The sequence below is a fragment of the Emys orbicularis genome, chromosome 14 (genome assembly GCF_028017835.1).
Source record: "Emys orbicularis isolate rEmyOrb1 chromosome 14, rEmyOrb1.hap1, whole genome shotgun sequence".
In the NCBI taxonomy this organism is placed as follows: Eukaryota; Metazoa; Chordata; order Testudines; family Emydidae; genus Emys; species Emys orbicularis.
In genome coordinates this window covers 30,625,024-30,638,360 of record NC_088696.1, presented here as the reverse complement: position 1 = coordinate 30,638,360, position 13,337 = coordinate 30,625,024, and the positions used below count along the sequence as shown (strand labels likewise).

The 13,337-nt window shown below is 42.8% G+C and overlaps 1 protein-coding gene across 1 annotated transcript in view; it reads left to right on the top strand.

The window, feature by feature from the left end:
- RPGRIP1L (RPGRIP1 like) overlaps window positions 1-13,337 on the top strand; it is a 125,524-nt gene that overhangs the window by 41,186 nt on the left and 71,001 nt on the right. Inside the window, exons 11-13 of the mRNA XM_065416580.1 lie at window positions 7,644-7,750; window positions 7,985-8,035; window positions 12,179-12,358. Of these exons, the coding sequence (XP_065272652.1) occupies window positions 7,644-7,750; window positions 7,985-8,035; window positions 12,179-12,358 (338 nt within the window). The remainder of the gene's footprint in view (window positions 1-7,643; window positions 7,751-7,984; window positions 8,036-12,178; window positions 12,359-13,337) is intronic.

The window sequence follows — 13,337 nt, the reverse complement described above, 5'->3', positions numbered from 1 at the left end:
AGGAGACAACATCGAAGGACTTGGCGACCAAGAAATCAAGGTCTCTGGAACCAAAGTTCAGCAACCAAGCCGAGATGGAGGATTTTGTTCAAATCCGAGGCACTCCCTGTTGCACGTAGCACCTCAGGCGGGGTCCAGTGCCAGTACAGGCCACTGAGACTGACCTCATGGCACCAGCTGGTTCAGTAGCGCTGTCATCTTTGACTCAGCAGCAAGAGACTATATCAGGGCCAGAGGCATATGCTGCAGCATGTAATCTGCTGAGTCTCTTGGTACCGGCTTCACCAGCAGGTCATGAAACATCTCACCCAGTACCAATGGACACTTGTATAGATTTGCCAACTACCAGCATTCAGCACCCATTACCGAGGGCCCCTCTGGGCAATCTAGTACACCCTCATATCTGATAATGTTAAGAGGCAAATCAGCTATGATTTCTCCAGTGCTGTCCTCTGTGGACTCCTGACACTAATCTCTGGCACCAAAAGGTGCTGCACCTCGTTGGTCAGATGAATCTGGTTCAGAGTCAGAAGTTGGCTTGTATATGTGTCAGCCACATCACGTTAGCCATCACTCCTCTCTGAGGGGTTTTCACCCCTGGTATCAAGTGGAAGCTCTGCATTGGCCTGCCACTAGAGACCTTTAGGCTGTAAGAAATTGGGTTCTGGGACCATACCACTGGCCATATTGGAACCCTGGGGGGTTTCCACCTGCCTCCAGATCGTCTTTGCACCCTCCCTGCTCTGCATCTTCCAGTAGGTATCCACAATCCTTCCTGTCAAGAGCCACAAGAAGCTGCTCCTGGTACCAGGCTCAGTACTGAACGTGAACAATCTGCTGCAGTCTACTGCAAAATCCAAAGATGCAAAGAAGCTTGATCTTTTTGGGAGGAAAGTTTATTTAACAGCGGAACTACAACTCTGGGTTGCTAATCCCCAAGAATTACTGGAGGGTTATTTCTCCCTCTGGGACAATGTTTTAAAATGTATGGACAAGTTGCCAGAGAAGGCCAGGCAACAGTTTCTAGCTGTGGTGGATGAGGGAAAGATGGTGGCCAGGACCTGTCTTCAAGCTGCTGTGGGTGCTGCAGATTCTACTGCTTGAGCCATGGCATTGGCCATTACAATGCATAGATATTCATGGCTATTGATCTTCTTCAGGAGGTCCAATGAACCATTCAGCATCTCCCTTTTGAGGGACCAATGCTTTTTCACAGCAGATTGATGACAGGCTTCTTAGCCTTTTAATTATATTGGAATTGGGATACACCTTTCAGTTTATTTCTGCCCCTCTTCTCTGTCCTTTTTCAGGGACCACTCTCATGAAGGAGTTCTGCTTCAGGAGGTACAATTTCCCCTTCTGTTGGGAGCCATAGAAGAAGTTTCTCCTTTTCACAGAGGAAAGGGGTTTTATTCTTGCTACTTCCTAATCTAAAAAGTAAAGGAGAGTTCAGATCAATACTAAACCTGAAGGAGCTCAACAGATATCTAAAGAAAATAAAGTTTTTCATGGTCACTCTGGCTTCCATGATCCCCTCCCTGGGTCCTGGCAACTGGTATGTTGCCATCAATTTAAAGGAGAGACATTTCTATGTAGCAATACATCAAAGCCACAGGAAATACCTCAGTTTTATGGTCAACTGATCCCACTACCAGTTTGCAGTCCTGCCATTTGGCCTCTCTGCAGCTCAGTGTGTTTTTACACAGCTTGTGGCTGTGTTCCTGAGGAAATTAGGAGCTCTAGTGTTCTGTACTTGGATGACTGGCTGGTGAGAGGCTGATTCAAGAGGTATTCCCCGCCACTGTTAAGGTCCTGGGCTGAGATCCGGTGGAGTAGGATGGGCCAGGTTCCCCATACCCCCTGCTGCCAACCTCACCCCTGGGGTGGCAGCCTCCCCAACTTAGGCCAGATGGCCTGCGTTCTTTTGCTGTATGCCCCAGCCAGTGAGCTGGACCATAGACTGCTTTTGTTCTGCCCCAGCCAGGGGACTTAGGCCTGACTGTTTGCTATCTGCGTAGCCAGGGAGCTGGGCCACAGACTGCTTGTGTTCTGCCCCACCCAGAGGACTGAGCTTGTCACTGTTTGCTGCCTGCCCCAGCCAGAGGGCTCGCTATAGACTCCTTACTGACTTACATTGCTAATCCTCTGCTGATCGGCCCTCAGCCGTTAAGTGGTGTAGCGAGGCGGAGTGGCCTCCTTCTGAAGCATATGGGCACATATACTTATGTGGTTTGACATGGCAGGCTTCGTCTTAGGAAGCTGCAGGGCTGGCTGAGTTCTGTGTACTCCCCAAATTATCGTTCACTGCATATGGTGGTTTGAGTGCCCATATACTTGGTGTCTTAGCCTCTTTTCACTGGTGGATAGACCTATCCAATGTATGTGTAGGCATTCCATTTGCTTCCACCTAACTGACTTTGACTTTATTTTAGACTCTTCTGCTCTTAGATTGGGGGGCCCACTTGGAATCTCTGTAGACTCAAGGGCTATGATCAGGTGGAAGATGTAGTTCTCCATACAAATATAAGATAGCTGAGAGCCATTCATGTAGCTTGTCACATCTTCTTTCCCCATATCAAGGGAAAGGATTTACTAGTATTTATGGACAATACAGCAGCCATGTTCTGTGTGAACAGACAGAAAGGGGCCAGATGGACCCTTCTTTGCCAAGAGGCAATGCTGCTCTGGAACTTTTGTATCAACTCAGTCCATCTCAAAGCCTCACACCTTCCAGCTGTCCAGAACACTCCAGCAGACCCAACTGAGTAGGTCTTTCACAAGTCACCACAAGTGGTTTCTGCTCAGATACAGTTAAGTTCATTTTCTAACTGTGGGGAATTCCCCATGTTGACCTGTTTGCAATCTGCATCGACAGGAAGTGTCATCAATTTTATTCACGAGCAGGTCTCTCAGAGACTCATATACTTTAAGGTCAGAAGGAACCATCATGATCATCTAATCCAGGGGTGGGCAAACTTTGCACAACTGTATGGAGGGCCGGGTAGGGAAGGCTGTGCCTCCCCAAACAGCCTGGCCCCCGCCCCCTATCTGCCCCCTCCCACTTCCCGCCCCTGACTGCCCCCCCTCAGAACTCCCAGCCCATCCAACCCCCCCTGCTCCCTGTCCCCTGACTGCTCCGACCCCTATCCACACCCCCGCCCCCTGACAGCCCCGACCCCTATCCACACCCCCGCCCCCTGACAGCCCCGCCGGGACTCCCACACCCTATCCAACCCCCCCCCCGTTCCCTTTCCCCTGACCAGCCCCTCCCGGGACCCCCCCGCCCCTAGCTGCCCCCAGGATCCCACCCCCTTTCCAACCCTCCCTGCTCCCTGTCCCCTGACTGCCCTCCCGACCCCTATCCACATCCCCACCCCCTGACAGGCCCCCCGGGACTCCCACTTCTCCCTGCTCCCTGTCCCCTGACTGCCCTCCCGACCCCTATCCACATCCCCACCCCCTGACAGGCCCCCCGGGACTCCCACTTCTCCCTGTTCCCCATCCCCTGACTGCCCCCACAGAACCTCCGCCCCCTCCTCCCTGACTGTCCCCCCCAGGACCCCCCGCTCCCCGCCCCCTTACCAGCAGCAGGAGCTCGCAGCCGCAACACCCAGCCAGAGCCAGCTGCACTCCCCACGCTGCCCAGCAGGAGCAGCGGGCCAGAGTGCGGCCCGCGCGGCGGTGTGGCTGCGGGGGAAGGGCCGGGACTAGCCTCCCCGGCCAGGAGCTCGTGGCCGGGCCACCCCCCGGGCCTTAGTTTGCCCACATATGATCTAATCTGACCTCCTGCCCATTGCAGGCCACAGAACCTCACCCACCCAGTCCTGTAATACACCCCTAATCTCTGTCTGAGTTACTGAAGTCCTCAAATCATGGTTTAAAGACTTCAAGTTACAGAGAATTCATCTGCTCATAATCCAGGGTCTCTGACGGACGCTTTCCTGGAAAGATAATCTCATGAATACATATCCTTCAATTCCTCTCCTACTCAGAATGTTAGAGGACTGTGCTTGAGTGATGCTTATAGTATTGACATGGCCTCACCAGCATTGGTTTTGTACTCTGCTGAGCCTCTCAGCCAGGGTTCTATTGACACTACTACTAGACCCAGACCTGACCTCACATGACTATAGTTGCCTTCTCCATACCAGCCTAGAGGCCCTTCACCTTACAGCCTGGATGCTCCATGGTTAACAGCTCAGGAGGAGATCTGTTCAAAACATCCTTTGAATAATAGGAAGCCTTCTACTAGGAACTCTTATCCATCAAAATTGAAGAGATTCTCCATCTGGTCTCAGCAAAAAGGGGTTTCCCCAGTCCAGGCTTCAATACAATATGAGCTGAAGTTTTTGTTATACCTGACACAACAAACTCTTGCCATTAGTTCCATCAGTGTTCACCTAGCAGCTACCTCAGGTTTTCACCCTCTAAGTGATGATTGCTCTCTTTTCTATAATCCCATGTCAATTGTGTTTTTGAAGGGTCTGGACCAGTTAGGATCCTCTACCTGGTGATATATTTCCCCTTTGGTACTTAAAACTAGTGTTAGCAAAATTAATGAGTCCTCCTTTTGAACTGCTGGCCAACTGTTCATTGCCCCATTCTCAATGAAGGTAGCCTTTTTGATGGCAATTACCTTGGCTAGGAGAGTAGGTGAATTGAGAGCTATGGTATCTGTAACACCGTATACAATCTGTAATGACAAGGTGTACTTGCGCCTTCATCCAGTTTCTCGCCAAAGTGGTTTCTCACTTCACATCAATCAAGCAATATATTTACCAACTTTCTTCCCTAAGCTTCATGCTCAAAAAGGAGAGGAGAAACTCCACACACTGGATGCTGGGAAAGTGTTAGCATTCTACTTGAACAGGACTACATTGTTTAGATTGTCCTCACACTATTTGTGGCACTTGTGAACAGGATGAAGAGTCTTCCAGTCTCATCTCAGAGATCCATTGGCCGGGAACGGCAAACCGTAGCCACTGGGAGTTCCGGGGGGCCATGCCTGTGGACGGTCAACATAAATAAAATGTCTTGCAGCCCACCAGCAGATTACCCCGATGGGCCGCGTGACGAAGGTTGCTGACCCCTGGATCAGCACAATGTGTATATTGATTACAGCTGAGGATATTAGCACAAAAGAACTTTGAAAATTGTTTGTTTTGCCAAAATATTCTCCTAGAAGCTGTTAAATAATTCTGTGTTGGAAGGACATAATTTTGAAAAAGTAAAATATTGAATACAAGACTGTTGTGATTGGCAGAAACTGCTGATTATTGCTAATTCAGAAGTAAGGAGTGGGTCTGAGAAATCACTTAGGTTTGATCCATGAGATTCTGTTCAGATTTGGGTGAGAGAAACTTTTTTCATAAATTCATAGATTCCAAGACCAGAATGGACCATTCTGATCATCTAGACTGACCTCCTGTATAAGGCATAGAATGTCCCCAAAATAATTCTGAGAGCATATCTTTTGCAAATCACCTCTTCCTTTCTGTCACTTGCATTGTTCAGGAAAATTTTGGCAGCCTGACAAAGTAATAAGGGAACGGAACATTAACATTCTAATGTAAGGGTGGGCTCCTACTGGTACTGAAGTAATAATAGCACACACACTGCACAAGGAATCCATGGAGTAGACAGTCTCTCCAGGAGGGTGGGAGAGACCTGGGCTGGGCACTCTCCCAACAACCCTCCCTTCACCCCCAGAACAGTCTCAGTGGCCCAACCCCCTCCTTTGGGAGCACTATATGGCATATTTCTTAACTCAAGTGCTTGACTTTGCAACCTAAATGACATTAATTTAACTTCATTTGTTTGTATGTAATTAGTATATAAGGGCTTGAAAAGTCCTGTCACCCACTTTCATGAGGTGGATCTTTCCTGACCATGTGTTTCCCGCAAGTTTAAGCTTTTGCTTAAGAAAGATAATGTTTCCGTAACACTTAGAGTTGTGAAGATAACCCTCTAAGCAGTAACCCAAATGTAAATTGATGCAATGATGTCGTCTTAAGTCTACGGAGACAGCTCATGTCACAGCTTGTGTTAGGGGGAAGGAGGCCTACGTGCTGCTGCTGTTGCTATTAGTGCAGCCACTACCACAGGATTTATGTGCCTGGGGAGGAGTGTATGCTGACCCCCCCCCCCCCCATACACCATGTTTTCTCCATGGTTGTAGAGAATTAAACCATGGTTAGTGGTTCTGTATTGCAATTGAAAGTGAGTGTTTTGTAGCGGGAGGGAGTATGTTTGGCCATTATGATTTTTCGGTTGAAAGGCATATCGGTTGAGATGGCTGTGTATAGGAAAGTTGATTTAGCTGATGAGTTCCCTTAATTTTAGTGATTGTGTCATATAAATACAGAAAAATGCCAGTATTTGAAACCTTCAGAACTAGAAACTCTGGTATCTGCTGAGTTTAGTCCTCAGAACTAAAAAGCAACTCTGTAAATATAGATAAGCTATGGAGCATGTCTTGAGGTTAACAAAAAAGGTCTTAGCATTAAGAGGGTGTCAAAGACTATTTTCTTGAAAGGAGAAGGATATACTCTCAACTAAATGTGTAGCGTTTTATCCAATCAACTCCTATTAGTGCACATGGAAATTGCAAAAGCTAATGCTTGCACATCAAGTTGACTGTGTATCTCTAACCAGTAAAATGAATTTATAATATTACAGCAAAGGATGAGGGAATATAATTTTGGGATCCTCAATAGATAGTCAAGGGAGGAGGAATACACATTATAGAAAACATTGCAATAAACCAAAGAGAGTGGTAGACATTTTCTACATCTGTGTCTCAGAAACCTCAGTAATTTGGAAAGGGTTTAAATTTAGGACTGGTCTATATTAGAAAAGTTGCACTGGTAGAACTAAATTGATTTAAAATCATTTGGCCTAATCCTGAAGTTTCTTTACTTCATCCTTACTGATGCAAAATTCCTATTAAAGCTTGCTAGCTATTGATATGGATTTAATTGCATGTTAGTGGATAATTTTGGGAAATCTTTACACCCCATGCCAGATGAGTTAATGGTTGACTAAGGATATTACACAAAAATGGTTGAAAATACTTAGTGTGATGATGTTCAAGGTTTCTCTAAAAAACAACAGAGGGTCCTGTGGCACCTTTAAGACTAACAGAAGTATTGGGAGCATAAGCTTTCGTGGGTAAGAACCTCACTTCTTCAGATCCAAGAAGAAGCTTGCATCTGAAGAAGTGAGGTTCTTACCCACGAAAGCTTATGCTCCCAATACTTCTGTTAGTCTTAAAGGTGCCACAGGACCCTCTGTTGCTTTTTACAGATTCAGACTAACACGGCTACCCCTCTGATACAAGGTTTCTCTGTATTTCAGTATGTTTCTTTTTAAATGTAGATTTTTTTTTAATGCATTGAGTTGAGCTTTAATGTCAGTAAGAACAACCCTCCCTATATTAATTCCAACTACCAGGTCAAGAAAACCAATGTTCAACCTCATCTTGCAACTAGCTAAGACAATATGACTTCCTACATATAAGGAATAGGGGACAAATATTTAAAAATGCATTTATTATATAGAAGTAGATTTGAAAATCAGTATCACAACTTTTTGAGTTATATTGGATTAAATGGAGTATGGTGTTTGTTTTTTTGTTTAATAAGACCAAAATGAGAAGCTGACCCAAGAGAACAAAGAACTGCAATTGCATTATCTGGAACACAAGCAACAGCTAGATGAACTGAAAAATCGCATGAAGTTTTTCACCAAGGTAAACTTTTTTCTGTTTAGAAAATGACCAAAAAAAGCTTTCTATGTTTTATGCATAGTGCACATACTCTTAAAAGCAAAACCAAAAGAATGCAGAAGTATGATGGAGTTTATTTATTCATGATATCAGGCAAAGTGTCATGTTTAGTGAGAATGCACCATGTTATTCTGAATGTATCTCTCCATTATTCATTCACACATTCATAACACCTTTTATTGACTATTTCTGTTTCAGGAGAGTGATACTGAAATGGCAGAACTCAGTGAAGCCCTCATGCTTATAAAGGTAACTTATACAGAAATTGATCACGTTTTGATCTGTCCCACTCTACTTTTTAACTCTTTGATGACTTTTGCATGTTCTCTACACAATGCCTCTTCAAGAGGTGAATCATTTGTGCATCTTTTAGTAGCTAATGCTTCTTGTTCGTACATGTGCATATGTCACTCTCCAGTTACAGGAAAGCAGAAGGGAGAGAGGAAAAGATGGCAGGATGAAATTTATTTAGGTTATGTACATATTTCATAATAACATCAAAAGTGAATTAGACCAGATCGGCAGACACTTGCTTTTAAAACTTTACCTTTTTTTTTTTTATTTCAGTGAAAAGAGTTGCTGTTTTTTTATTTATCTCTTTGCCCTATTATAGTGCTGATCAAAAACAACTTTTTGCTCACTAATTTTGAAGGCAATGGAAGTATACTCCAAACTAAAATGTTAAGCTCTGAAAGCACGATAAAAAGATGCTCTCCGGTGCCTGAACACCTGTTCCTGCTTATTTATAAAAGAACCAGAAAAATGCATTTTTTCTCTTGCACATAGTTTGTAATTCTGTCGTTTACAACAAGACTGCAATGAAGTGAAAGAGAATAAATGAATGGAAAAGATTGTTTCCTGTGTTCAGGCGAATCCTTTTTATTGATTTTTTTTTTCTTTTAAAAGATTCACATTTTTACATTATATATGATCCATCTTGGACTCTAAAAGATAAATATCATTTCTAAAATCAAAAGATCCCCCAACAAAAAAAATCACTATTTTAAACTTTTTCTTAAGACTGGAATAGAAAAAGTATTAATATCCCACTAGTATTGAAAACCCTAGTGTCTGTGGCTGAGGCAATGTAAAGGATTATGATTTTGGGTGAAAAGCCAATAAGTTCTTCCAACTAAAACTCTATGCATATAGATTTTCTTTATTTAAAATAAAAAAAGTGGGGGAGAAGAATCACTTGACCTGGACTTTAGGTGTCATACCAGTTTTTTTTTTTAAAGCATAGAAAGCACCACAAGAATAATAACTCTGTCTTAACTAATATGTGATTCAGCTCCCATAATAAAGACCTCCTCAGAATATATTCCAACTCATGTCTCCTCACCAACCTGTCTAATGGCCCATATATATGTGTTGACTAAAACAGGTGATAAATATACCTGTGCATGAGCATGCCCTCACAGTAGAAAAGCAATCCTCTCAGATGTCCTTAATCCTAAAGAATAAAACAAGATTAAAAAGAAATCTAAACAAAGTAAATAATAACATAATTAGAATTGTATCTAAAATAGAATATTTTTCAAAGTTTTCAATGAGACATCCATGCAATCCTTTTTGCTGAACTTGACAGGACTCTGTATTTTCATTAGTCTGAATATTTTGGATGAGCCTGTAATAATGCAGAATTGACTAACAGCACTTCATCTGATTAAATTTACACTGATGACATCATCTTCAGAACTGTAATAATCCAAATGCTATAAAATCAAAGTCACAAATTACATTGGGATTAGCTGATTGATTGAATTTTTGGGTTTTATACTGGGCCCCATAACAATAGTATATAAGCACCTTCCATGTAAAATCAGTAGCATTGGCCAAGTCCCTAATCAGCTTTAAAGAATCTCTAACACTTGTTCCTTTTTGGGTACAAAACACTCGTTGGATGGGTTTTAAAAAGATGTCTAGTGACTTTCTGTTTTGTTAAGGGTTTATGGGTAGAGGGAGGTATCAGTGCTGGGAGTGACATTCTTATGATGAAAGCAACAGAGGGTCCTGTGGCACCTTTAAGACTAACAGAAGTATTGGAGCATAAGCTTTCGTGGGTGAATGCCCACTTCATCAGACGCAAGTAATGGAAATTTCCAGAGGCAGGTATAAATCAGTATGGAGATAACGAGGTTAGTTCAATCAGGGAGGGTGAGGTGCTCTGCTAGCAGTTGAGGTGTGAACACCAAGGGAGGAGAAACTGCTTCTGTAGTTGGATAGCCATTCACAGTCTTTGTTTAACCCTGATCTGATGGTGTCAAATTTGCAAATGAACTGGAGCTCAGCAGTTTCTCTTTGGAGTCTGGTCCTGAAGTTTTTTTGCTGTAAGATGGCTACCTTAACATCTGCTATTGTGTGGCCAGGGAGGTTGAAGTGTTCTCCTACAGGTTTTTGTATATTGCCATTCCTGATATCTGACTTGTGTCCATTTATCCTCTTGCGTAGTGACTGTCCAGTTTGGCCAATGTACATAGCAGAGGGGCATTGCTGGCACATGATGGCATATATAACATTGGTGGACGTGCAGGTGAATGAGCCGGTGATGTTGTAGCTGATCTGGTTAGGTCCTGTGATGGTGTTGCTGGTGTAGATATGTGGGCAGAGTTGGCATCGAGGTTTGTTGCATGGGTTGGTTCCTGAGTTAGAATTGTTGTGGTTGCTGGTGAGAATATGCTTAAGGTTGGCAGGTTGTCTGTGGGCGAGGACTGGCCTGCCTCCCAAGGTCTGTGAAAGTGAGGGATCATTGTCCAGGATGGGTTGTAGATCACTGATGATGCGTTGGAGAGGTTTAAGCTGAGGACTGTAGGTGATGGCCAATGGAGTTCTGTTGGTTTCTTTTTTGGGCCTGTCTTGTAGCAGGAGGCTTCTGGGTACACGTCTGGCTCTGTTGATTTGTTTCTTTATTTCCTTGTGTGGGTATCATAGTTTTGAGAATGCTTGGTGAAGATCTTGTAGGTGTTGGTCTCTGTCTGAGGGGTTGGAGCAGATGCGGTTGTACCTCAGCGCTTGGCTGTAGAAGATGGAAATTTCCATTACTTGCGTCTGATGAAGTGGGCATTCACCCACGAAAGCTTATGCTCCAATACTTCTGTTAGTCTTAAAGGTGCCACAGGACCCTCAGTTGCTTTTTACAGATTCAGACTAACACGGCTACCCCTCTGATACTTGACATTCTTATGATGGATGATACTTATGTCATAATAAGATCATGATATCCATGGATCGGATTTCTCATACTACAAAGAATCAGAAACCAATTTTGGAGAAGCAGGTTTAGACAAAGATTTAAAAAAATGGATGCTGAACATTAGATTCCTAATTTTGTATTTAGGCACTTATGAAAGTTGTCTTGCTTTTCAAAAGTGCCAAGCACCCTGGAACTTTAATATGCTTTGGATGTCCAGTAAAGATGGAGGAACTGCACAGGGTCAGGGAAACTGTCATATGTAGCTGCCCCGGGTTCCTGTACTGCCAGGAGATCCATATGGATGCACTTCTTTTAAAGTTAATAACTGCTCTGTGCGGATGCAGGATCTAATTTAAGAATTGGATCCTAAATAAGGATTTAGGAGATGAACTTGACACTAATGTTTTTTAAGATCTTGCCTTAATTTCTTGTCAGTTGCATTAATAGATTGAATCTTTTCAACTTGGCAAAAGTCTTCAGATCCTCTGTATCAAGTCTTTTCAATTGCTTTGTTAAAACTGTACAGCTTTGGGCCATGTAAAGGACAATTGTAAAGTTATTTTTATCTTTTCCATAAATATATATATGGCTGATTCTTCATGTTACCAAAATATTTACATATTTTTGGAAAGACCATATGTTATCTTTCAATTCTTACTGCTAAGTCATCAAGTCATTGTCATTAATGATTCATAGACTATCAGGGTTGGAAGGGACCTCAGGAGGTCATCTAGTCCATCCTCCTGCTCAAAGCAGGACCCATCCCCAAACAGATTTTTGCCCCAGATCCCTAAATGGCCCCCTCAAAGATTGAACTCACAACTCTGGGTTTAGCAGACCAATGCTCAAACCACTGAGCTAACCCTCCCCTAAAGTAAATCTGTAGAAATTTATTAATTTCAGTTGATGAATAGATATTTGATTTCTTCTAGGTATCTTGTGTGATGTCATTGGTTCCAGATAGACAATTAAATATAGGATAGTGCACAGTCCTGAGAGGTGCTGAACTATCTTTTCTCCCATGCTCTGGCAGGGGGCACTTGGAAACTCACAGAATTAGTCCTATCTTTTATTTTGTTGCCAAAATAAGACTGAATATCCAGTGTCTTGTTCACGGTAGATTAAAACATGCAAGCAAACACCTAATTGTACTGCAAAATTGTTCTCCAATAAGAAAACAAACAAACTTTTTCTTGTAGGTTCGCAAACAGCAGAAGAATGGGGACCTTACCTTTTTAGAGAAAATAGAAGATGACATCCATAAAGACATGGAATACGCCATGCGGGAGCTTCAAGCAACACATGCAGAAACAGTGCAAGAACTTGAAAAGACACGGAATATGTTAATTGTGCAGCATAAAATTAACAAAGATTATCAGGTACTAAACTGTTCGCAGTGGAAAATAACCTGTAACAAAATACTAATATTAGCAGCACCTTAACTTTTTTTTACTATCAAGAAATTTGAATTAGTGGTTAAGACGTGTGAATTCAGGAAGTTTTCCGCATAAAGAACTAAATATTGATATATTTGAGGTCATTGGGAGATTTCCCATTGTGATAAATATTGGCTATAAGGGTGAAATTCAGAGGAGTGGGAGTGGATGAAATCCACATTCCATAGCCAGGGACAGCGTAGCCTGTTTGCATCTGCAATGTTCGGTTTAGTCCACAGGATCCACATGGTTGTAAGCTTCCTCTGCTAGCTCATTCCTTGAATACAAGCCTATCTGCAGCCATATGTGAGTTCTGATTTGAAATGTACAGGCAAAGCAAAGCTTCTGGCCCAGTCAGCTACTCTGTTCACTCCTCCTCTGGCAAACTCATCTCTGGAACTGCAGACCTTGTTCACATAATGGATGTCATTCTAAACCCATAAAAATTTGAAATGCAACATTAGAGCATTAAACTGAAACAATAGCTAATCACTATTGTTAAAAATGAGGCTTGACTACACAGAGCAGTGTTAAAGCACATTAGGAAATCTGTAGAACACACCATCAGAGTTCACACAAACCATTTAATACGCAACATATTTGCGCTTTAGAAATCAACCCCCATAGGATGCATTACCCCATGGTGTAGACAAGGCCTGAGTCTATTTCTATTGGAATTAGAATAGATCGTTGTGTTAATTAATTGGAAATGGTTGCTATTTTTGCATAGTCTCAAAATATGGATTCAATCTTGAATTTAAATGATTTTTTTTCTATTAGTCGTCATTGTAAATCCATGGTGTGTGCCAAAGAAATGGTGACCACTCTAAAACTGTGGTATATAATGTATACAAAAGTGGTAACAGCTCTTCCCCTACCAATCTGGGCTGACTAGAGGTGATCTAGAAGCCTAAGAATGAGT